At 42.5% G+C, this 26811-nt stretch overlaps 1 protein-coding gene across 1 annotated transcript in view; it reads right to left on the bottom strand.

Moving 5' to 3' along the window:
- The window catches only part of LOC126335926 (uncharacterized), a 732352-nt gene that overhangs the window by 34246 nt on the left and 671295 nt on the right, over positions 1–26811 (bottom strand). Inside the window, exon 3 of the mRNA XM_049999401.1 lies at positions 15930–16070. Coding sequence (XP_049855358.1) covers positions 15930–16070 — 141 coding nt within the window. The remainder of the gene's footprint in view (positions 1–15929; positions 16071–26811) is intronic.

Here is a 26811-nt window from a genome sequence, read left to right as displayed (position 1 = left end):
AGGGCCAATATGGACTAATTGGCTCGTGTGAGGTCCTCCTTTGACATCCGACGTATTTTTCGCTTGCTGACATTCAGTATGACTTCAGTTTCCCAGTGACTGCTCCGGGTACTCCGAAATCAGCGCCCGAGCCTTTTTGATGACTGCCGCAGTTTGTTGCACGCTTTTCCTCGAATGAAGTCTCCTCGACGGGTTAGCGGAACCTTCCCCAGACTTTTCCGAAACGTTATACTTGGCCACGATATCGCAGGCAGTTGATCTCGGGTATTTCAAAGGGTCTAACTATTTCAGTGACCGAATGCCCAGCGCGAAGGCTTTCGATAATCGCGGCTCTTCGGCTGTACTTCGCACTTGTCCGTAACATCTTGGCCATTTTGAGGTTCTGACTGTCAAAGAGATAGCTATGGTTTTCAAGAACACCAGTCGCAACCTCCGGCGAAACTACGATGTGGGAGAAATTCAAATTGAAATTTATCCCGATTTAGGCGTCGCACCTGTATAGTCACCCAGTTAAAAAAAGCACACTCATCACTTTGGAGCAATGTAACTGATGAACACTCATGCCCATAAATTAAAGATAATGCTGATACATGGTGAAACAACGCTCTGGTGGGTTTAAATCACCTCGCGGTATGACAATGCGGTGCATTTGACCTGCGGTCGTCCCACGGTGGCGCTAGCAGCAGTCCACACACGCAGAGGTGTGTTGGTGCATGTCAGAGTACGGTGCAGCGAGTAAGTGTGCAGACGTTTTCAGACGTGCTAATTGTGACTGTGTGTTGAAAATGGCTCAAAGAACACATATTGATGACATTGTGAGAGGTAGAAAAACAGGGTGACTGGAGGCTGGTCAAACATAGCAGGTCGTAGCCCGGAACCTCCGTGTGCCACGAAGTGTGATCTCAAGATTATGGCAACGATTCCAGCAGACAGGTAACGTGTCCAGGCGCTACAGTACGGGAAGTCAACAGTGTTCAACACCACAAGAAGACCGATATCTCACTATCAGTGCCCATAGACTGCCACGGAGTACTGCAGGTAGACTTGCTCTGGACCTTACTGCAGCCACTGGAACATTTGTCTCCAGACACACAGTCTACAGACGACTGAACAGACATGGTTTATTCGCCCGGAGACCTGCAAGGTGCATTCTGCTGACCCCTGGTCACAGGAGAGCCCGTAAAGCCTGGTGTCAAGAACACAGTACATGGTCAATGGAACAGTAGTCCCAGATTAAGTTCACGCACGAGTCCAGGTATAGTCTGAACAGTGATTCTTGCCAGGTTTTCATCTGGCGTGAACCAGGAATCAGATACCAACCCCTTAATGTCGTTGAAAGGGACCTGTGTGTAGGTCGTGGTTTGATGGTGTGGGGTGGGATAATGATTTGCGCACGTACACCCCTGCATGTCTTTGACAGAGCAACTGTAACAGGTCATGTGTACCGGGCCATCATATTGCACCTTTTCAGAGGTGCAGTGGGTCCCACCTTCCTCCTTATGGATGAAAACGCACGGTCCCACCGAGCTGCCATCGTGGAGGAGTACCTTGAAAGAAGATATCAGGCGAATGGAGTTCCCTGCCTGTTCTACATCGAGAACGTCTGGGATGCTCCCGGTCGACGTATCGCTGCACGTCTTCAAACCCCTACGACACTTCAGGAGCTCCGACAGGCTCTGGTGCAAGAATGGGAGGCTATACCCTAGCAGCTGCTAGATAGCCTGATCCAGAGTGTGCCAATCCGTTGTGCGGCCTGTGTACGTGTGCATGGTAACCATATCCCATATTGATGTCGGGGTACGTGCGCAGGAAACAGTGGCGTTTTGTAGCAAATGTGTTTCGGGACGGTTTTCTCAATTTATCACCAATACCGTGGCCTTATAGATCTCTGTCGCTGTGTTCCCTATGTGCCTAGTATATTAGCGCCAGTTTTGTGTAGTGCCACGTTGTGTGGCACCACATTTTGCAATTATCCATAATTTATGAGCATGAATGTAGTACTCATACAAGGCGGTCAGGGGACTCTCAACTGTTGATATTAGTCACCTCACTCATGTACTTTATATGTGCAAGTCGGTTTTGTGGAATCAGCGCTGAAAATAAATCAACTAGGTGACATGACAGACTGGCAGAAAGGAGTTATCGTGTCTGAATGTGCCCACGAGTATAATGTGAACGAAGCTGCACAATTTATCGCGGACTGTCCAATTTATTTACGAGGTCCACCACTCAGTCATTACGCAATAAGAAATTCTAACTGACAGGGATCGGAAACAAATGTTAGTCAGTGATGCGAGGGCTGTTAGGAAAGTAATGTCCGATCGGTCGCGAAATGAAAACCACAGTGAAAATCGAAATTTTTTTATTCGCAACAGTTAGCCATACCTTCCAGCTACCTCTCTAAATAGTCGCCGCTCCGACTTATACATCTGTCGTGGCGTTATAAAACTTTCCAGTACCCTCGTCACAGAAAGCAGCCGCCTGTGCTTTGGCTCTGAGCACTATGGGACTCAACTGCTGTGGTCATCAGTCCCCTAGAACTTAGAACTACTTAAACCTAACTAACCTAAGGACATCACACACATCCATGCCCGAGGCAGAATTCGAACCTGCGACCGTAGCAGTCGCACGGTTCCGGACTGCGCGCCTAGAACCGCGCGACCAGCGCGGCCGGCGCCTGTGCTTTCCGCCAGTTTTCTACACTAGTTTGCCTTTAGTTGTTTGTGCCAAAATGTTGTCTACGCAGCCAACGGTTCATGTGAACAGAGATGAACAAAGGAGGGAGCCAATTAAGGGCTCCATTGTGGGTGATCGAACACTTTCCATCGAAAACGCTGCAGAATGCGGCTGAAAATTGTCTTGAAGAAAGAAAAGCATGACATTTATGTCATAGCTTCAGGTGCACTCTCTCACCAGATGCACATATTTTGCTGGAGACACTGTTGTTTTAGGCATTTCTACGTAATCACTTCGTGATCTGAATGAAAAGAGCGACGTGAAGCCATCGACAATCACATTAAAGACACTGCCTATCACGTTTGTGCAAAGTTGAATCGGTAGTTTCCATTTCGCGCCTAATCAGACCTTACTTTCAGAATAACCCTCGTAATTGGTTTCAAAGGAATTGGTGCTGTCAGTTAATCCAGATCTATCTCAACATTGCGAAAGGTACAGCACGCAACAGACAAGCAGTCGAGTAACTTGCAGCGGCCAAAGACCACAGAAGCTAGACAGTAGCTGACTAGAGGCATATTGTGTGACTAGACGAATTGTAATTTTGCCTTTTTTGGCGTAGTACATGGTATCCAGTCCAATGACGATCCAATGAAGCGTTTATCGTTCAGTGTGCGGAGAGTTTAGTTTAGGCTGAAATAGATTCTGAGATATTTTCACACTTAGGGGTCGCTCATTCAGGTTACTGGATCTTGAACCAGGATGTTTATTTCAACATTATAGTGGAGAAAATGTTGCCCTTTCTGCTACATCTTCATGATGAGCACGTTGCGGACGCTCTCATGTTCGAGCACGGCAACAGCCGTGTTCACAGGGCTGCTCGCGTATGTTCCTGGAACACCTAGGCTCCCTGCGGTATTCTACTATAAATTCCGCCCGAACAGGTCTCGGAAGGCCGAAAGGTATCGACCGAGCGCCGTGTTATCCTCAGCCACTGGCTGCAGATATGGAGTGACATGTTGTCAACACACCGGTTTCTGGCCGTTGTGAACTTTCATGTCTTACCATTCAAGTAGCTCTTCAATCGGCCTGACAATGGTTGGGTGCACCCCGCTTGCCAACAGGGCTCGGCAGACCAGGGCGATCACCCATTCAAGTGCTATCCAAGACCGACAGCGCTTAACTTCGGTGATCTGATGTTATCACTGTGACAAGGACGCTGGCCCATCGCACCCCTTTTGGCCCGGTAAATTCTACATCTGCATCTACATCTATACTCCGCAAGCCACTTGCTGGTGTGTGGCGGAGGGTACCTTGAGTACCTCTATCGGTTCTCTCTTCTATTCCAGTCTCGTATTGTAATCATCAGCAGTTTTCTGCTATATTAACAGGTCCTTTGCCTCTTCATTTTCTGCGTTCTATTGCTTCCTTCTTAAGGCTGCTTTATGTTGTACCATCCATCACGACATCGAGTATCTGAAATCTCTTCCTTCCTCGCTTCCATTTCCCTTCCACATAACCTTCTAAAGCTTCTTTTATCAGTCCGTCATTCTTTCTTGATACATGCCCAATCCTATTTCTTTTTCTTCTTTTTTTTACATCTAGTAACTGTCTTTTCTCTTCCACTCTTCTCAGTACCTCTTTATTTTTTACTCTGTCCATCCAACTTATCCTTTCCATCCTGCGCTATATCCACATCTGAAAGGTCTCCAGCCTTTCTCTGCCTTTCTTCTTCAAAGTCCATGTTTTAGCGCCATACAGAAGAACACATCATACAAAACATTTTATGAGTCTTTGCCTCAGTTCTCTGTTTAGACTGCTGCAGAAAATTCCCCTTTTCTTATAAAATGACTCTTTTGCCATTGCTATCCTTGTTTTAATTTCTGTAATGCACTTCCAGGCGGTGTCTAGCCCGCTTTCAAGATACTTAAAATTTTGCACCTGTTCTAATATTTCTCCATTGAGCATAATTTTTATTTCTCTATTTCCTCCTAGTGCCAATACTTTTGTTTTCTTTGTGTTAATCATCAGCAAACCTTCTTCCTCCAGTTTCTACTCCTTTGTCATCTAATGAGCATTGGTCAATCATATTCTCCAAGTAGAGGTTGAGAAGACTAGGTGATCCTCGTCTTACTCCTTTTCCTAGTCGGATCCAGTTTGTACTTTCTCCTCTCACTTTAATTGAGGCTTTTTGATTCAGATATAATAAGTTTACAAGTCTTCTGGTTTTCCAGTTGTAGCGTCTCCTGACAAGTCGTCATAAAAAGCGTGTTATAGATTTTTCCGTGTGTAAGACCAGTTAACATGTATCGATATAGTGCCACGCACACGGCGAAAGAGAAATAATATAAACACGAATAAACACGACCAAGTGAAGCAATAAAGCAAGATTTTGTAAAAATTTCACGAATGTACTATGTGTGCATGTAGAACATTCATAATTATTTGACGCTTTATGCAGTTTTTAACTTTGAGTCCATGACATATTATTATCTTTGAAAATCTTGTTAAATGAATTAGTGGTTATGATCTGTGCCTCAGATGAAAAGGACAATTCAGTATATGTATAAATAGTAAAAAGCATTGTAATAATCTTTCTGTTCTCCTTGGGTTACGTTACGAGTAGAACTCGCTTTTTAAGCAAATGTATATGCTAGCCGTGAGTCTTTTGTTCATGAAGCTTGAGATCCGCCATTAGGTGAGTTGTTGTAAAAAGGTGTGTAAAATTAATGCATTTTTGTTTGAATGTATAGAGTTTGAGCAAATATGTTTTTAAAATAATTTGTAAAGTTGCCAGCCATTCGTCCCGTAAATAATTTAGACATTTTCAGCATTTAATTTAACAGAAGCCGCTGTACCAATCTGCGAGGGCAACGGCCGCAGACGTGGCACATTAAAAAATATTTATTTCAGGCATCGCAGTCACCTCGCCGGTAAAGCGAGGTAACATATTAATATTTAACATTTTCTTACCGCTTCCATCAGTGCCGGCAGACTATATCATATTATTCAGTGCATTTCTCAGTTTGATTGGGAAGGTGCTGTGCGACATGTTCCATGCGGCCGCAAAAAATATAACGAATAACTGTGTTATGACTTTATCATTTTTCACATTTTGTGACAAGGTCTGCTCTGTGATATTAAAACAATATTTTACATTTTTTCCCTGAGATTAAGAGAACGCGGGCAAGCCGCGCACCTATTCTAATTAACAGTATTCAAAAATCCTCTGCATAACGTAACCAACATTCAGTGCTGTAACGATCATTTGAATTTCATTACTGACTTTTCTGAATACGATGCAAGGTAGTGAGTTCAGATACAGTTTTCTTTTTTTCTTGATTACGTTACAGTAGCAAGTGAATCTTCCCTACATGTTTATCCAGAGCAGAGGTGGAAAAGCAATAATTTGATCCACGGTGTGCCACATTAATGATAAAAGTGTTTATTCCCTCTCCTACTCCATGTCTGAACTTAACATATATGTGCTAGTGTGTCTCAGACAGCCAATTTATTCAACATTACTCAAAGTTACTTGCTTTTATGAAGAAAGAATTACTAAGTAAAGACAGTGTAATAACGTCGAAATCATAGCTACTTGTTACACATAATTTTGTTTACTGCCATCAGATCTGAGTTTCAGTTTTATATCAGTTTGAACATTGCAAATCCAAACTTTAATATCGTAAAGCAAAGTTACTAGTTACCATGTACCAACTTACTTGCTGCTACACATATATAATCATATTTAAATAAATAAAACCACCAGCTGAATAAAATTAACTCCAGTAGCAAGAAATTGAGAGGTGGAGTAAGGGAGACGGAATACAGTCCACTCGATTTTCCCACATTATAGTCGCCAGCTTGTCCCAAGCCACACTGCCAAACGCGTTTTCTAGATCGATGAAGCACATATAGAGGTCTCTTCCTTTTTCCAAAACCTTTCTCTCAAGATTAGTAGGGAACCTGTTGCACCTCTAGTGCCCGTATTCCGTCTAAAGCCAAACTGCTCCTCGACAAGTTTCTTCTCCATTACTTTTCCAAATCTCTTATTAATTATTCTTAACATCACTTTGGCTGCTTGTGAAATGAAGCTGAGTGTCCTGTTCTCACTGCATTTCCTGGTGCCTTGTTTTTTCGGTAATGGAACCACTATCGTTGTGAGAAAGTCCTCAGGCCATTCACCATTGTCACATATTTTATTAAATAACCTCAATATTTCTCTTATTCCACCTTGGTTCAAGCATTTTAATATTTCTCCCGGTATCTTATCTGTACCTACTGCTTTGCCAGTTTTCATTACAGCTATGGCAGACTTTACTTCTTCCATTATGATGGTTGGTCGTTTCTTATCATCACTTACACTGTTGAGTGATTCAAGGTCCAGAGTTTCTGGTTTGCGATCTGTGTCATATAGCTCTTTTAGATATTCTTCCCATCTGTGTTGGACATCTTCATGATCTTTGTATACTACTCATTCGTCTTTACTCAAAATTTCCATAGTACCACTTCCTGCTCTCTTTTGATCCCATGTCATATTCTTTACTCTGTTGTATCTTCCCTTCCAGTCCAGTTCTTCTATTTCATCGCATTCCCTTTTAGTCATTTTTCCTAGTCTGCTGTGTCTCTCTTTGCAGTTCATAATTTAACCTTCAGTACATCTTTCTTGCATCTTCAGTGTTATTGTTTTCAAAATTTCTTCTCTCCATCTTGGAAATCATTTCGTGAGTGACCCATGGATTTTTTGCCCTTTTCCCTTTTACATATCCTAAATTTTGCTGTCCTGCTTTAATTATTACTTCTTTCAGCATATTCCAGTACTCGCTGACATTATCAGGTGGTTCTTTGTCTCGCAATGTGTTTAGAAACTCAAGTAAAAGCATTCCTGTAATTTGTTCTTTGTTGGATCTTATCTTCTCTAGATCCCACTTCTTCACCTTGGTCGCCTTCTTCAGTTTTTTCATTCTTATTTATATTTCTGGCATACATAAGGTTTGGTCGCTATTAATATCTGCACCTGCTAATCCCTACAAAAGTCAATTAGCCATTCACCTCTATCATTTCTCTTTCCAAGACCATGACTGCCTACTATGTTTCCCTCTTTCCCTTTTCCCACAATGGCATTCCAGTCTCCCATTACTATTTTGCAACATTTTTTTATTTTCTCCCATTATTCTCTCTATTACATTCTACGTTTCCTCTACAATTTGGTCATCATGTTCTACAGTTGGCATATATACCTGGACAATCAGTAAATCTTTTTTTGCTTCTGTCAACCTTACACTAATAACCCGGTTATTTACCTGGTCCACATATTCCACATATCTAGCCAATTGTTTTGTCATAATCATTCCTACTCCATTCATTCCTTTTACTTCTACTCCTGAGTAGTACAATACATATTCATCTGACTAACTCCCCACATCCATTCCATCTTCCCTCAGGAACTCCTGAGGTCCAAATGGTTATTTCCCATCTCTCTTTTAAGGTTTTGTTGTTTTCCTGCTTGTAGCAGAGTTCTAACATTCCAGGTACCAATTCTCGTTTTGCCTCCTTTCAAGTTGTCCCCCCCCCCTCCGAAGATCCGAAAGGCGGACTATTTTGCCTCCGGATACTGATTTAACATGAGAGAAAGCCATTTTTGTGCATAAAATGGAGACTGTATTATGCAGGGAAGGTAATCTGCAGTGGTATTCCGTTGCCTTCCGGTAAATTATTGGATCTTAATTCCATACAAAATGTCCGAAAAGACTGGGAACATCGAGTGAAATGTAGTAATCAACGTACCCGAAGATTTTATCGTCGATCAATTGCTTCAGTGGGCTATGGAAAATCTGAAGAACGTTGTGGACTCTCTTCTTCGACGGATTGAGACCACTGTCAGATTGCAGGTTATGTCACACGGCATGGCGTGGTTTCATCTCACGGTGACTAATGTTTGTCCAGTGTACTTAGGGGAGCTCACTTCCCACAAAGCGAGGCATCGTACTCAATGCATGGTTCTATATCTACGGATAATACTGCGGCCGTCGAAAGTGTAGACTGTAATGCCTTCTGACTCTCTCGTTATATTTCGATGTTTCTCAGTTGTCTACATTGTAAAGTGATTACCCTGTTTTAATAAAGATCATAATTTTTTACAAATTCAGTGGATGAAAGTAATTCTAAGTGTTTTTTTAAGGGCGCAGTTGTTTCAGAGTTTCTTTAGTTATTTAACCCAATCATAGCTTAGTGCCTCTCTAGACGACTATTTCTTTCATTTTGTTCTACGTATTGCCTTACCATCATTTAAAGTCTGTAAGATAACAAAGCTGTTAAATGACTTTGTGTCAAATATGTATCATATGCCTTTTACATATAAATGTAGTATAGGCGTTCTATAAGTAATGCAGCAAACTTTTTTCCCGGCCAGTTTCGCTTGAAAAAGTGCGAAATTTATTGTGGGACATCGTGGATTATTCCTGCTTCAGGAAGTTCCGATATGTAGCGGCGCTATTACGTAGCTTTCAAAATAGCGTCCGCAACGGAAGTGCGTTCCTAACAGAGGGCTGTCATCGCGTTTCTTTTGATGGTAAAACAGAGCATTGTAGATATTTATAGACGCTTGCAGGATGTCTGCGGAGGCCTGGCGCTGAACAAATGCACGGTGAGTCGTTGGTCGAAGCGTCTATCATAGTGGCAACAAAGTCACGCGAATCGGTCCGATCTCCCTCGTTTCAGCCGGCCGCACACAGTTGTGTCTCCCGCAGTGTGTTGGTTGGCACCAAAATGCAAGCGAATTTCTTCTTCTCCATGACAAGGCAAGACCTCCTACAAGCCTGTGCACCTGAGAGCAGCTCACGAAACTTCGTTGGACTGTTCTTCCTCATCCACCCTACAAACCGGATCTCACACCTTCCGACTTCCATCTGTTTAGTCCAAAAAAGAATGCACTCCAGCATTACGTAGGTGAAGGGGAGGTTATTGACGTAGCAAGACGTTGCCTCCAACATCGATCAGTAGAGTGGTACCATTGGGGTGTACAGTCTCTCTTAGTAAGGTGGCGTTGCCCGTTGCAGTGAATGGAGATTATAATGAAAAATAGGAATTTGTAGTCAAAAGAAAGGTATTACGTATAGGAATCCTGAATAAAACTAACTTGCTTCCCCTCACATTCTTCCCAATGAGTTTCAAACAGCAAATTTTATTTCTTCATCCTACACAAAAGAACGGCGAGAAAGCTGAATCTGAAAAGCTGAATATGTCAGACGGATGCTTTCGTAGAGGAGTGCAGAATATTGGCGCTTAACTGAACTTACCGGTCGTTGTTCAGGCGCAGCGTTTCGGCCTGTGTTGTCAAAAATCTAAGTTTTTGACCAGCAAAATTACCTAACAGGGTGACCAACATTACGAGTTATTATCATAAACAGGCAATAAACGCACCTCTCGCTGATAAAAGACAGTACATATTTTAATTACTCACCGACAAACTGCAGACCGCAAGTTCCACTGTCATGACATTAAACCTAGGAGGAATTAGCAACGTAAAATCCCACCACGTGCAATGCTTTCAGTTTCGTTTGCTAGTATATCATGTGTTTTTAGACAAGTGATATATTCTGGTGGGTGAGAAGCGAAGTAGTATCTCACTTCAACCAGATGAATTTATTTGATGTGCAATTGTTAGTCTGTAGACACGAAGCATTTTTTTAAAATTTTGTTATGGAGTGAAGCGTGGAGGAGAAAATTGTAGAGGAGGAAAAAGGTCTGAATACAGTAAACAGACTCAAATGGTTGCAGGCTGTAGTAGTTACGCGGAGAGGAAAAGGCATGCACGAGATAAATCAGCGCTGCATCAATTTAGTCTTCGAACTGAAGACTATAACAACAAGAAGTGTAACTTGTGACAAGAGATTGTTTAGTGTAGAATTGTTGTTGTTGAGGATTGATATGAATGAAAGGAAAGAAGAAGATTAAATCTTTGTTTTAGAAGCAGCATGGTGATGTAGTAGATGAAATTTTCTTCCATCAGTCGGATTTTCAAAGTCTTAACATCAGAAGATACGTTGGATGGACCCGTCATGTACAGTACTTCACAATTGGAACTCTACGCCGCTGCCTGTATTTCCCTTAGCGCGTTTTCACTACCAGGAATAGAGTCAGCTACTTCCACATCAACATGTGTATACTTCTGTAGACAACGTCGCTAATATTGCGCTCGAAACAGAGTTGCCTATTTGGAAACCTGACTGCTGGAGGAAATTTCACTTGCCCGGAAAGAGAGATTAAGTACGTGCGTAATGCTGCTCATGGCCAGACAAAACGCTAGTAGCCGCGGTTAAATCTGCGTCCTCCAAGCAGTACCCAATGTCATATTTAATCGTGGGTCGGAAATGGGCTCGGCGGCTTTCTTAGTACTCTTTCAGAGGAGATCAGTACGTGACAGCAACTGGGTCCAGCCCCTTCCTTTTCTCTCATCTTCATTAGTATTTACGTCACATATACGACACTACACTCCCTTCATCTCTTACATCAGTCATGTACATCAACAGTCATTCGTAAGATGCAAAACTCACATTCTGAAAAGGAAACGTGCCCTATACGTGAAATAAAAGAAACTCCAAAATTTTGTTGTACAACAACTACAAAGTGATCTAATTATTTATTTCTTCAGGATAAAATTTCTGAGTATTAATTCTGAGAAGTGACTGAATAGTTTGAACGTAATTAGAATGAAAACGACCTGTTCTCTGGTTTGGATTCATAATAATTTAGTAGGAGACTGCTGGGATTATGAGACTTGCTGCTGTTGTCTTCAGTCCAAAGACTGGTTTGAAGCATCTCTCCATGCTAGCCTGTCTCTTCATTTCTGCATAACTGTTGCAACCAGCATTCACTCGAAGCTGCTTATTGTAGTCAAACTTCTGTTTCTCTTCAAAATTTTTACCCTCCCAAATGTTCCTCTAATGCAAATAGACTATTTCTTTATTTCTCAGGATGTGCACTATCGATTGATGCCTTCTTGTAAGACATATATGACTATTTCGATCATGTTATGGTGATAACATAACCTGTCAAAATATCTTTGGTTTTTTAAAAAAATCCCTGCGATAGCACCTTTAAACTGAACAAACCTTAAGCCGCGTTTACAATGAGTGTGAAACACGTTTTGCAACAATGTTTGCAACATTGTTTGCAACTAGTGTTGTTTATCGATGTTTACAACGTGTTGCAAACACGAAAACAGCTACTCGGATAAAAGGAAACATTATCTCTAGCCTGCTTCCGCTGTTATCGCATGGTGCTAGTGTTTGTTAACCTTACGACGTGCTTCATGACTTCGTACAGCAGCGTGTAGTAATTGTATTGCTTTAATAGAATGTGATAACTTCAAATATCTGTTTTCATGTCAAGATAACAGGTATTTCATTTTATTGTACCGTACCTATGCGACGCGTGAAGTGTAAACTATAAAGTTTCCAAGTTGAAACAGGACTCCATTCAGAAAATCGCTGTTGTGTTTAACACGAATAGCAGTGGTGTAGAAAAGAAGTTGACACCTCTCTTGACAGAAGACCAGATTAATTGCGTTTGGTAGGTACACTTTGAGATGGAATTAAATTTTGTATAACAGAACGCAGGAATTGCCAGCGAGCGTGAATAAAGAAGGGGAACCGACAACAATTGCAAAATCGATTTCCACATTCGTCATTACCGATTGTGATGTTACTGTAGAGGAGGTTGATAATGGAAAGGATGTGATTGCTTGTACTAATATATTACACAAAGTCTGGCAATGAAATGACGAGACTGCCCAACTTCTATCGCGCAGCCGCATGGGGTAGTTTTTTTATTGGAATTCAGATGCCCCTGAACCTTCAAGAGCAGCCACCTTCAATTTCGTCTTTGCTTTAGTTTGCTTTTGAGCCTTGCTGGAGAGGACGTTATTTGGCAGTAGTGCTGCCATAATGGTGAACTTAAAAACTGAGCAGCGTAATAGCCTCAAATTCCTCGTGAAATTAAGATAAAAGTCACCAACCAAATTTTTCATACGGTAAACTCGGTGTTTGGTGGTAATGGTATGTCACGTAAGCTAGCTGTTGAACGTGAAGGGATTGAAGATGATGAACGTCTTGGTTGATGTGTGATTTCAAGAACTGAGCAAACATTGAGAAAATTGATGAAACTTAGCGGAACGACCGACTTGTGAGCAGTTGGATGATCGTAGACATGGTGAACACAAATAAAGAGACAGCACGGAAAACGTTAGCATAATGAACTGAACATGACAAATGTTTGTGCAAAACTGGTTCCGAAAAATCTCTCTCAGGAACAAATGACTCTGAGCACTATGGGACTTAACATCTGATGTCATCAGTCCCCTAGAACTTAGAACTACTTAAACCTAACTAACCTAAGGACATCACACGCATCCATGCCCGAGGCAGGATTCGAAACTGCGACCGTAGCGGTCGCGCGGTTCCCGGCTTTTATGACCTGCCACATCTAGTCGCTCGCAGCAGACTGAAGCGCCTAGAATCGCTCGGCCACTCTCAGGAACAAAGAGGCTATCGGAAGAATATCTGCTCTGATGTCAAGGAACGACTCAACGAATAACCAGATTTGGCTCACACATGTCGTCGCTTATGATGAAAACTTGATCTTCCAGTAGTCCAGGAAACAAGGCATCACTCTACGCACTGGAAGAGTCCCACATCGCCAAGAATGAAAATCAAGCACGAATGAGCAACTCAGAATTGAAGGCAATGCTGATTTTTTTTTTCAATATCAGATGTGGTACCATGAGTGAATGGCTGCCTGAGGATCAAACCATTAATAAGAAATTCTACAAAGTAGTCAAGTTGAGGGAAAGAGTAAGGAAGAAAAGACCGGATTTATGGAAGAACTACGCGTGGGTTAAGACAACGTGCTAGTCTGCACGGCCGTATCGGTGAAACAATTTTTAGCAGAGAACCGCATTCATGTGCTTGAACATTCTCCGTATTCGCCAGATCTGGATCCTTGTGACTTTTATGTGTTTCCAAAAGTGAAAAATGCATTGAAGGAAACATTTTCCGACTGCTGAAGAGCTAAAAGCAACAGTAGCAGAACAGTTGAAGATGGTACGTAGATATAGGAGGTACATATGTTGAAGGGGATAGAAGTTATTTGTAACTCTGTTTGCGATAGATCACGTTTTTGACACCAGTCCCGTTATTAAATTGCCACGTCTCGTAAGTATTCAATATGCAAAGAACGTATACGGCAAGGTCATATACGTAATAGAATTGTAAAGCTTCACAAACTATGAACTTTTTTGAGATGCACCGGGCTTCGAAATCCTTACACATTAAAAAAACGGATTACACATATTATGTATGTATGTATTGTTCCACGTCTGCTTCTAAACTACTGGAGCAATTTCAACCAAAACTTAGTATACATATCACTTATTGTCGGGAAATCGTTGCTGTGGGAGTAAGAATCACCTACCTTATCAGAGGGGTGGGGTTGAGGGTGAAGAAGCAGTATAGTGCACAACGAACGAACAGCCAAACTTCAGTCATACATTTTTTTAGAATGAGAGCACTCAATGCCTTGAAACATATTTTATACATAATTTCAAACCTTTATGAAACTTTTTCTCGCTGTCAACTCCAACAAAATGGTGAAAGTAAAATGAAGCATGACGTTTCAGTTTATTACTCCTTTACTAGTAACTGTATTCGCGACACATTTGTCAGACAATATTCACATATATCACTGAATGTACCTGGAGGTATGACGCTATAAACACCGAATGCGCGAAAAACTGCCGCGTCATGCATGACGTTTTAATTTATTACTTCGTTTCTACCACCTCTATTCACAACACATTTTGCAGACAGTTGCCACATATATCACAGAATGTACCCGTGAAATTATATCATTGTACAGCGCATAGGTCAGGGGATACAACATCGGCAAGAAGTACCGGCATCCTATTAGGTTAAACGTCATAACGTGGAAAGAGAATGGGCGGAGGAGGAGATGGACAGAGAAAGAGGGAGGAGGAATGGACAGAGGAAAGGGAGAGGAGATGGAGAGAGAAAGGAAACAGGAAGAAATGGATAGTGACAGAGCGAGGCAGAGATAGGCAGAGCAAGACTAGAGGACGAGATAAGCAGAGAGAGGGGTAGAAGGAAATTGACGGAGAAAGAGATAAGGAGGGGATGGACAGAGAGAGGAGAGAGGAGAAGATGAACAGAGAAAAGCAGGAAGAGGAGAAGAACAGGGAGAGGGAAGAGGAGGTGGTGGACAGAAGAGGGAAGGAGGAGGACACAGAGGAGGAGATAGGCAGAGAGATATGAAGGATGAGATGGAGAGAGAGAGGATGAAGAAGGGGCTGGGCTAATACAAGATTGGAATAAATACATACCAGCCCAACGTAGGGTACTCGGCTAGTATGACATAAATGTGCGAGTCTTAGAAATGAATCTCTTATTACCAAAAAGTTAAGACCAACAGCAAGTCTCTGATTCAAATGGATTGCTTTTTTGAAACTTGTGATTTTGCTTGAAACAAATGTTTCTATCAAATTCGTTACAATTTTAAAATTGGACGGTGATGTCTTCACGAAGTTACGAAAAGCAGAACCTTCTTCCATATTCATCTTGCGCAGCACTCCTTCCAGCAAAGTTTGCTACCGTATGTTTTCGTCGAGCATGATGACTACGTCTTTGCGACAGCGTTGTAAGCAATGAGAATACACAACTACAGCTTCAATACTGCAAACGATACGAGCACACCTAGAGAAATGTTTGCTGCTTTTGTGGACGGGGGTGGGAACAACAAGAAGCATAATTGCTAACATGTTTGGGGATTTTATTAGGCACTGCGTTGGGAACAGGTGCAGCTTTAGTTTCTAATGCACGATACGCTTCGACCCCTGGGGGCTCATCTTTAGATGCCTAACAAGTCTATCTTTTTTTTCAATTTTAAGATTAATACTCGTCTGTTTCCAGAAGTGGTTACAAGGTTTTGAAGGGCACTATGACCATATGACTACTCTTGGGAACAGACAAGTATGAACCCACATTTGAAAAATCATTTATACTTGTCAAGCACATCAAGATAGCCAGGTCTCGAAATGCATCGATCGTGCATTGAAATAAAAACACGATTTGTGACTGAAGGCGTTTTAAACGAGTCTTCAGAAGACGTTCGTAGTGATCCAGTTGAGGAAATCGTGGGATTGTGTGTGAGGGACTAATTAACTGCAAACGTGAAGTCCGTACCAGCGACGATGCAGATGACGCCCGAGACGAAGGTGCAGAGGCGGCGGTGGCGAGCGCAGTGCCCCGCGAGGACGCACACCTCGGCCAGCAGCAGCAGCGCCGCAGCCGCCAGGAAGAACGCCGCGGACCGCGTCACCGCGTCTGCAACACACGGCGCGCCACCACTCACCTCACTTGCCAGCAACAGCCGCAGCCACTGAATACACTACCGTGAAGCACAGATTCAGATGTACCTGCTTACAGTCTGTGGATGAGTAAGCGTAAGTTGTAAATGGGTACAGGCGAAAACAATAGTCGTCTACAGAACTCCGGTGACAATGAGGTGCTGCTATAGAGTCGTTTACAAAATCGCGTAACGTGGTTTGTTGCAGTAGGCGCACGGAGCTGCTGCGTCCAGCCAACACCACCTAGACAGGCCTGTGCGCACACTTGTGACGTCACATACTGATGGCAGGGTCTGTATCGGATCGCTCCTGTTAAGCACTCTGCAGCTATATGAACTTTACGAGTTTTAGAGCTGAGACCGCATAGGGATTCTCGTGCTTTCCTCTTCTACATGGCCTTGTAATGAAAGTATGGAAATTTATATCATTGCATAAAGTAACTGAACAAAACTGCCCTATGTTATTTCAAGACGTAAAATTATTTTGACGATTTGCCTTAAATATGCGTTCCTAGGCTTGAATACAAACTCTAATTTTAAATTCTGTCTTTTACCTCAGGAGCCAAGTTTCCTTGCAGTAAAAAAACGGCAATATGCAACAACAAGCAGACGTTTTCGGTTTTAAATAAAGCAGCTGGAGCTCCTACCGAATTTACGAATTTGTTTCCCCGGTTATTTTCGTAAACTTTCCTCTCCACTTCGAAATTTGCTGACCTCACACGAAACTCAGATCATTCGACAAAATGGGGCACCTCCTGACATAATGTTTAAAAAATCAAAAAATCCGAAAATGTATTTTATTCCCTGTTTCTCCAGAACTTTAGAACCTTAAACATGAAGAGGTTGTTTCTCCTATATCCTTGACTGAAATTTGTGTCACAAAGTGCTGTTAATTTAATCAAAATGCAATTATCTCGAAATTCTGCTTGATATACTTCTTAATCGATCGAACACGAGTTCATTAAAACAATATTCTAAGATAGTTTACTCAGATTGAAATTATTTTCGAATAGCTGTATATGTAAAACTGAACAAAATCATTCTATAGCTCTTCCAAATAAAAGTACTGGAAACTCAATAATCTGGTATGAATGATAAGGAATACTAAACATTTTTGAGCCACACTAATTAATATGACTATTCTGTGTGACAATAGTTGCAAATATGAGACACATTTCACAGCCAACTTCGTATTAACCATGCAGCAATGGTCCAGAATTAAGAAACAAATTATACTAGTACATGACAAGTAACTGCTTTTAAAAACAATTGGCAAATGTGGTGCAATGGAAACAAATAGCACACTATAAATTTTTTGTCATTTACTTACCCTTGAATGAAGCGTAGACACAAATTCCTGTCTGGGAATAGCTGCAATCTAGCGATTTCTCAACTTCACGCATTTGGGAAATCGAAACATGTGCACTTTCATGCCTTTTTGGGCATTTATAATTACCCTGGCAAAAGGGAAGGCAACACTTGTATCCCATACTTCGAAGAAGTGTAGGCGAATACTGTATGAAATCCATATCAGTTTCACGTGGCACACACTTGCAACGCAACATACACGTCAACAGGACTGCTGACTAAAGATAAGATGGCCAATAGTTTGTGACGTCACATGCCAATATGGCCGCTGTGCGTAGGCCTTGTATCTAGAAGGCTGTGGCCCAGCCCACTGCAACTGTCAGGGATCGTCTTACAGCGACTCGACTATGGGGTAGCTACAGCCTGAAAACTCGCAGAATATCAAGTGGACCAAGCTGGGACCCACTGGGAATAGGGCTGGAAACACAAATCGATGACGCTGTCAACAGGTAGTTAACCTTCTTATAATAAAAAACAAAAAAATAGCCGTCCGATAGTTTGGGTTGGTGCTTAAGTTCGTAACGTTTTCCCATAATTTTAACGAAAACAACAGATACACATAACAGAGACCTTAGTCATTAACAATATTCTGCTTCACTATTTAAAACAGTTTCCAGCGCTGCGGTAATACACTCCTGGAAATGGAAAAAAGAACACATTGACACCGGTGTTTCAGACCCACCATACTTGCTCCGGACACTGCGAGAGAGCTGTACAAGCAATGATCACACGCACGGCACAGCGGACACACCAGGAACCGCGGTGTTGGCCGTCGAATGGCGCTAGCTGCGCAGCATTTGTGCGCCGCCGCCGTCAGTGTCAGCCAGTTTGCCGTGGCATACGGAGCTCCATCGCAGTCTTTAACACTGGTAGCATGCCGCGACAGCGTGGACGTGAACCGTATGTGCAGTTGACGGACTTTGAGCGAGGGCGTATAGTGGACATGCGGGAGGCCGGGTGGATGTACCGCCGAATTGCTCAACACGTGGGGCGTGAGGTCTCCACAGTACATCGATGTTGTCGCCAGTGGTCGGCGGAAGGTGCACGTGCCCCTCGAACTGGGACCGGACCGCAGCGACGCACGGATGCACGCCAAGACCGTAGGATCCTACGCAGTGCCGTAGGGGACCGCACCGCCACTTCCCAGCAAATTAGGGACATTGTTGCTCCTGGGGTATCGGCGAGGACCATTCGCAACCGTCTCCATGAAGCTGGGCTACGGTCCCGCACACCGTTAGGCCGTCTTCCGCTCACGCCCCAACATCGTGCAGCCCGCCTCCAGTGGTGTCGCGACAGGCGTGAATGGAGGGACGAATGGAGACGTGTCGTCTTGAGCGATGAGAGTCGCTTCTGCCTTGGTGCCAATGATGGTCGTATGCGTGTTTGGCGCCGTGCAGGTGAGCGCCACAATCAGGACTGCATACGACCGAGGCACACAGGGCCAACACCCGGCATCATGGTGTGGGGAGCCATCTCCTACACTGGCCGTACACCTCTGGTGATCGTCGAGGGGACACTGAATAGTGCATGGTACATCCAAACCGTCATCGAACCCATCGTTCTACCATTCCTAGACCGGCAAGGGAACTTATTGTTCCAACATTACAATGCACGTCCGCATGTATCCCGTGCCGCCCAACGTGCTCTAGAAGGTGTAAGTCAACTACCCTGGCCAGCAAGATCTCCGGATCTGTCCCCCATTGAGCATGTTTGGGACTGGATGAAGCGTCGTCTCACGCGGTCTGCACGTCCAGCACGAAAGCTGGTCCAACTGAGGGGCCAGGTGGAAATGGCATGGCAAGCCGTTCCACAGGACTACATCCAGCATCTCTACGATCGTCTCCATGGGAGAATAGCAGCCTGCATTGCTGCGAAAGGTGGATATACACTGTACTAGTGCCGACATTGTGCATGCTCTGTTGCCTGTGTCTATGTGCCTGTGGTTCTGTCAGTGTGATCATGTGATGTATCTGACCCCAGGAATGTGTCAATAAAGTTTCCCCTTCCTGGACAATGAATTCACGGTGTTCTTATTTCAATTTCCAGGGGTGTATTTCGATTCCGCGTCTGCAGAAATCACATGGGTTTCAGGCGAAGAACTCGTCGAGCATGTTCGGAGCAACTTTTTATCCGGAAAGGAAGTTCCTTGAAGGTTGTTGGATAGAGAGCAGAAAAGATTTAAATCTGAGGACACAAAATCAGGTGAAGGAGGTGGGTGCGGAATGATTTGCTGTATAGTGTTTACTGTCAGCCTAGCAGAATGCGGGCGGCGTTATCGTGGAGTATCGTCACTTCACACAGTCTTCCTGACCGTTGTTCTTGCATTGCGTCTACAAGACGTCTCAGTTGTTGACAACAAATGTCAGCTGTGATGGTTGCACTCCGGGGAAGCAATTCCTAGTACTCTCCACCGTCGCTGTTCCAGCACATGCACAACATTTTCTTCTGTGGATGCGCGCAGGTGTTTGTACGGAGAGTTGCTTCTTTGTTTGGACTCAACCATTCGTTACTTCCCCTTATGTTAGCATAAAGACACCGTTTGTCGTCACCAGTAACGATAGGAATGGTCGGTGTTGTTAAGGAGCCCACTGATGACGAGCGAGCGCAGATGCACCTATGGCCACTCGGTTTTTTAATTTTTTTTTTATTTTGGCTTAGAGCATGCGGTACAAGAAATGGCTCTGAGCACTATGGGACTTAACTTCACAGGTTATCAGCCCCCTAGAACTTAGAACTACTTAAACCTAACTAACCTAAGGACATCACACACATCCATTCCCGAGGCAGGATTCGAACCTGCCACCGTAGCGCCTAGAACTGCTCGGCCACCCCGGCCGGCATGCGGTACACATAAACTCGATTTTTGAACCTCCCCCATTGCGTGGAAATATCGCACGATGGTGGAATGATCACATTTCATCACACTGCCTGTTCTAGAGTACACTGCAGTGGATCGTTGTTGATTAATGGTTGAAACGGTCTTCATCAACCCCGAAGGTTTCCCTGAACGTAGAGAGTCACCAATATTAAAACGATCCTCCTTAAAACGAGAAAACCATTTTCTTGCCATCGTGACAAAGAATTAAAACTCCTACAGCCGTCCTTATGATTTTATTTTATTTTGTCGCTACCAGTTTCAACGCTTCATTGCGTCATCTTCAGGCCTGTATGCATAAAACATTAAAGATAGCAGTATCAACTTATCAGTCAAGTTACATAGAAGCAGATTAAATCAGAATGAGAACAATGGAAAGACTCTACAAATGAATTTACACCGAACATTTGAGAGAAAGAAGAAATACATCCATTGTCATATATTTAAAATGTTGCATCACGAATTTCCACTCAATTTACAATTATACTGTTTATTAAAGCTTCTTTAAATACTATTCTTGATTTTTATTTATCAGTGGGACATGCATTACGTGTACAACCTTGAAATAACTTACTGTAAGCCAAAATAACTGTAAAAGGTAATGAATGGAAGGAAACAATACCTCACAAAGAAGTAAAAAGAAGGAAAATGACCTATTTGTCGTGTCAAAGTATAAAATGCTTATTTGTACACATACGAGGGACATACGCTATGTCGTATCTATAAAATGAACGTCCAAGACGTTTCTTGCCATGCTGTGGCCAGTGGCATACATGGCACAAATGTTTCTGGCTACCTTCGCTGCTGTCACCCGTCTATTGAACTCAGACAGAAGAACATTCCGAGTTCCCCACTGCGCACTCCATTTCTTAGCGTCCACAGCTCCGCTCACTATCTCATATGACAAAACAACAATAAGTAAACTCAGATGGTAACAATGAACTACAAATACAATAAATATAACAATCGATAAATAAGGAAATGGCTGGGAAGGACCATATGGACCACAATGTGTCTGTGTGGCTGGTGACCTTATTCATCATGCTGACGAGACTGTGCTGCAGTCTTTGGCGCACATTGTTAGAAACAGTGCCTGTCGACTGGGCTCCGATCATTCCGACGACTGACAGCGAAAGCTGGGAAAAGCAACCTAGCTCACAAATTTCAACAAAGAACACAATCTGCCACAATACCCTCACCATCCATGTACGTTTATAACACCGAAGATGCAGATAAAAAAACCTTCTGCACCATCCAAAATTTTCGCCGTTTGATATCCGTTGAGAACTTGTTCTGTACCAGTGGTTCTGATTCCGTAAGCTTTATTACAAAAACTGTATTTAATACGTAATCGATGTAATAGTGTATCTATTTCTGAATGTGTATAATTAATTGTAGCTATAATAAAAATATTATAAATTGCTGGGTAATAGCCAAGGGAACTTTATTTCAGTATGTCGATGATATTGACGAAATGCCATTAGCTGTGCCGTTGTTTATCTTGCGTATGGAGTGTCTATCACGTCTCGAGTATAGAGGAAGCAAAGCAGCTTGAGTGATGAAAGAGTGCGGAAGTGTTCGTTGGGGGCTCCCGCAGACGCGGTGTGCAGCTATGCTCGCGCCAATGTAGACGCGAGTACTGAGAGCACGGCAGGAGTGGACAGGCGGAAAAAGCTGCAGCTCTTAACTATTGCCTGTCCCATAATTATCCTTGGCTATGAAGACGACTCGGGGTTTTCATCCAGCAGCAGCAGCACCAACGGCAGGTCAGCATTGTCGTCGGCTACATTCTTCGTGATCTGCACAGCTACAACATCGTAGGACTTTTAAGTGCGAAATTATAAACTTACTTAGGCATTATCCAGCGACATTTCTTTTACAACGTATGACTAACTTGAACAATAAACTGCAATAGTTAAAGACTGTAGGGCACCTGTGTTGTCACTGTCCTCAGACATTATTACCAACCAGAGCCCTTTTCCTTTCCATGCAGAAGCAGCACCAACGGCAGGTCAGCATTGTCGTCGGCTACATTCTTCGTGATCTGCACAGCTACAACATCGTAGGACTTTTAAGTGCGAAATTATAAACTTACTTAGGCATTATCCAGCGACATTTCTTTTACAACGTATGACTAACTTGAACAATCAACTGCAATAGTTAAAGACTGTAGGGCACCTGTGTTGTCACTGTCCTCAGACATTATTACCAACCAGAGCCCTTTTCCTTTCCATGCAGTCACTGAGTGTCGTAAGAATATGAAAAATGATTGACTATTTACTGCCAGTATTGTGTGTTTGTTAATTGCCTGTTTCAGTATAAATTTTCTGCCTCAGTATTGCACAACAAAGGCTTAAATTTAAGTGTTAACTTCATTCACTTATTGTGATGTAAAGTTTCACTGGCAAAACTAATAACTAAAGATACAGCACAATTAAGGGTGCACATTTCATTTATTCTATATTTATCTTAGCGAGTGACTTCTGCTGGCTTGGTACGTATCTTATTGTTGTTATTTAAAAAGTAAAATCAGTTGCTCATTTGCTTAAAGTGAATTCAATTCAGTCTTTCAATAATCAGAAGTTAGTCACTTGCCTTTTTTTAAAATTTTTGTTTAAGTTACACTGAGGTTACTGAAAGTAACTTTTTTTACAAAACATAGATTTAGTTACATTTATTTAACCAGTAACTCCATATAATTTTACTTTAAAGAATAAGTAACAGGAAACTCAGTGCTTTATGATTCATTTATTTTCTCGTGAACTGCTGTGCTGTGGTAAATCATGACAACCGTCTGTTGCCACGCCAGTGATTATTGCTTAAATTTCTTTGCCTTTATCTTTCTTAAGGTTCTGGAGATTCTTTGCACTAGCGGGCTGGCGACCGTTTAATTATCCCTTTTGAGCTAGTTATTGTTTTCTTTGTATTAACAGTAATTTTTGTAGCAAATATTCCGTGCTACGCTTTCCCCCCCTTTGTGCTTCGTGAACGCTTGCACTATATTCTACCCATTTTAAAATTATCATCAGTATTTAGCTGAAGTTTAGAGTAGATTCTTCCTTCAGAACAATCTGTTGCACATTTTTCTCCAACTAACCGACATTATTTTCCTTCGGTGACGACAGCCTTACGCACTGTAAAATTTCATTAGGCATATGCGATCACGGTCAGTACATTGCAACCCAGTAGGCCGATTAGGAAGGGAGAGGTTACACGTGGCGACACTGGTGACGGGACTGTGTCAAACGTTGTGCAGATTCGTAGCGAATTAAATCCTTTCGTTAAGAATATAGTCACTCACGCACCACAGTAGTAAGTGGTGGAAATAAGCCGCAAAATTTCTAAATTTGCACTAATCAGTAAAACAGGCAACATGATGTACACAAATGAAACTGATAATTTGAGTGTATATAACGGGGAACAATCGGTAAAACAAAGAGGAACGCTGGCAGCGGAACCCATTGTGGAGGAAGCCGCGGCCAGCATCAGAGACAGGGACTGACAAAAATGGAACTCCTGGCGTTGACAGACTCTACGGAATTCAGAATAAAAAATAAAATCCGAATCTAGTGACGGTGGATACGAGGAAACTATTAAGAACGAACCAGAGTTAGTCAAAACCAGTAATAGCTGGAAATATAAACGATTTGTTGAGCATGTTGATCAGTACAATGCTCAGTCCCAAAAATAATGCTCAGTCCGAATCAATTAATTCTCAGTCCAAACCAATCAAGATTTTGAACAATAATATTGGAGTTGTTATCACGAAAGCAGGTGAAATCAAGAAAAAAGTTATTGTAATGAATACCGAAATCGGTGATCTTAAGCAGGACATGATAGAGGTACAGTCAAAAACATGAAGCAGAAACAGACGTTTTGAGACGGAAGTAGAGAGGATTGAACAGAAACTTGAACAGACTCTTGAGCCTATTATTGAAAATAAATTGAAAAGGTAGAATTAGCCCGAAAAGACGATAGCGAGAAGGTTACGAGTTTGCAAACTTTAGTATCAGATATAGTTTCCAGAGCAAAGAAACAGCTGACTACATGTGATGAGAAAAAGAAGGAAGTGGAAACGTTACTGACAACCACTTGCCAAGTAATTAAGAAAGTAACCGATCTAGAAATTAGACGAAATGCTGCACTATGTGTCATGTCATGTACATAACACTGGAATCTTTGCGAAGGAGGAGCGTTTATTTCCCGCCCGCCCCTTCCATCCCCTCGGGCGACATCAGCTTTCCTCTTCCCCCCTCCCTCTCCTGTGCCCGAACACCCAAACGGTCATCCGCTCGCGCGCATCGTAGCGGCAGTTTGTACGGATTCGAGTATGTCCCTACTAAGGGAAACCGGGCCTGTTGGTGCCACAGAGCATATAATGGGTCCCTCTCCCGATCCCACTTCTCAGAATATACTGTCGGCCTCACCACTCATCAAAGAAGGAGAAGGTAACTCATATTGTGGTATAGAACCCCACGAATTACATTAAACGGAACACTGAACTGCAGTGCCTCATTAAAGGCCAATTGTGGGCAGTTTACCAGAAGGAACATATGAAGTACATGTTTGACACGATGGATGACAACTCTGCAGACCAACACTTTGTGAAATCGAGGGCCATGAGTTGTTATACACACAAGGCTTCCGGCGACAGACAAACAAAACATGGAGTTACAGAAATGGACGTCAGGGATGAAATGCTCCCTATCAACTTCATAGACTCTTCGGTTCACCAAAAAAAAAGAGGGATCATGAGATCTCTTTACCAACTCACGATTTCTCTCTTACTAGGAGAGAAGACATCGAGTCACGTGGATGATTTCGCACTTGACATTATCTAGGGTCAATTGCCACTTTTCGCACCATACAGATATCGCATTTAATTCAATTTGCAAATGCTTTTGATTTTAAGGTGGCATCACTAACGGTAAATGGCAGTATAATCTGCTCAGACTGTCACCTAAATCGTTTATGTTGATCATGAAGAGCAGAAAGCCTAAAACACTTCCTTAGGAAACGCTAGATATTATTTTTGTTTTACTCGATGACCTCCCTTTAGTTACTAACAACTGTTCCCATTCTGACAGGAAATTACAAATCCAGTTGCACAACTGAGACGATACTCCATGGGCACGCAATTTGATTAGAAGCCGCTTGAGACGAGCGATATATATATATATATATATATATATATATATATATATATATATATATATATATATATATATATATATATGGTTCAAATTGCTCTGAGCACTATGGAACTTAACATCTATGGTCATCAGTCCCCTAGAACTTAGAACTACTTAAACCTAACTAACCTAAGGACATCACACACATCCATGCCTGAGGCAGTATTCGAACCAGCGACCGTAGCAGTCACGCGGTTCCGGACTGAGCGCCTTGAACCGCGAAACCACCGCGGCCGGCCGGGCGATATCAAAAACCATCTGGAAATCTGATGATATGGAATCAATTTGATATCCTCTGCCGATATTACTCTCATTACTCCGCAAGAATAACGAGTTAGTTGTGTCTCAAAGATCCATGTGTTCTGAATGGATGTTGGCTGTTTGTAAATTAGTCGTTTTCTTCGAGATAACTCATAATGTTCCAAGATCCTACTGCAAATAGACGTTCGTTATATGGGTGTGTAATTCAGCGGATTACTCGTATTTCGCTTCTTGGGTAATGGTGAGAGTTGTGCAACTTTCCAATTTTTAGGTATGGATCTATCGACTAGCGAGCGGTTGTACGTGATTGCTAAGCATGAAGCTATTGTATCAGCGTACTGTAAAAGGAACTTGACTGGTATACTACCTGGACTGGAGGCCTTGCCTTTATTAAGTGTTTTAACCTACTTCGCTACATCGAGGATACCTACAGTTACTCATGTTGGCAGTTGTTGTTGATTCTAATTCTAGAATATTTACTCGTTTTTGGTGAAGGAAATTTGGAAGACTGTGTCTAGTACTCTGCTTTAGTGGCACTGTCATCTGTAACATCGCCCTTGTTATCGCGCAGTGAAGGTATTAACTGCGTCTTGCCGCTGGCGTACTTTACAGACGACCGGTATATCTTTGCGTTTTCTGCAAGATTTCGAGTCTCGTTGTGGAAACTATTAAAAGCATCTCATTGAAGTTCGCGCTAAATTTCGAGCTTCTGTAAAACTTTGCCAATATTGGGGGTTTTGCGTTCTTTCATATTTGGCGTACTGTTTCCTTTGCTGCTGAAACAGAGTTCTGGCCTTTTTTGACCCACGGGGTATCAATACCATCTCTTATTGTTTTATTTGTTCTATGGCTCTCAATTGACGCCATTACTATTTGTCTGAACTTAAACCACATCTCATCTACGCTTATACAGTCAGATTGAAAAGAATGGAGTAAGTCTCCTAGGAAAGTATGAAGCGAATTTTTATCCGCTTTTTTAAATAGGCGTATTTTGTATTATTTTTGGCGGCTTTGGATGTTACG

The sequence above is a fragment of the Schistocerca gregaria genome, chromosome 2 (genome assembly GCF_023897955.1).
Source record: "Schistocerca gregaria isolate iqSchGreg1 chromosome 2, iqSchGreg1.2, whole genome shotgun sequence".
Lineage (NCBI taxonomy): Eukaryota > Metazoa > Arthropoda > Insecta > Orthoptera > Acrididae > Schistocerca > Schistocerca gregaria.
The sequence above is the reverse complement of the archived record's forward strand: the minus strand, read 5'-3'. Positions and strand labels throughout refer to the sequence as shown.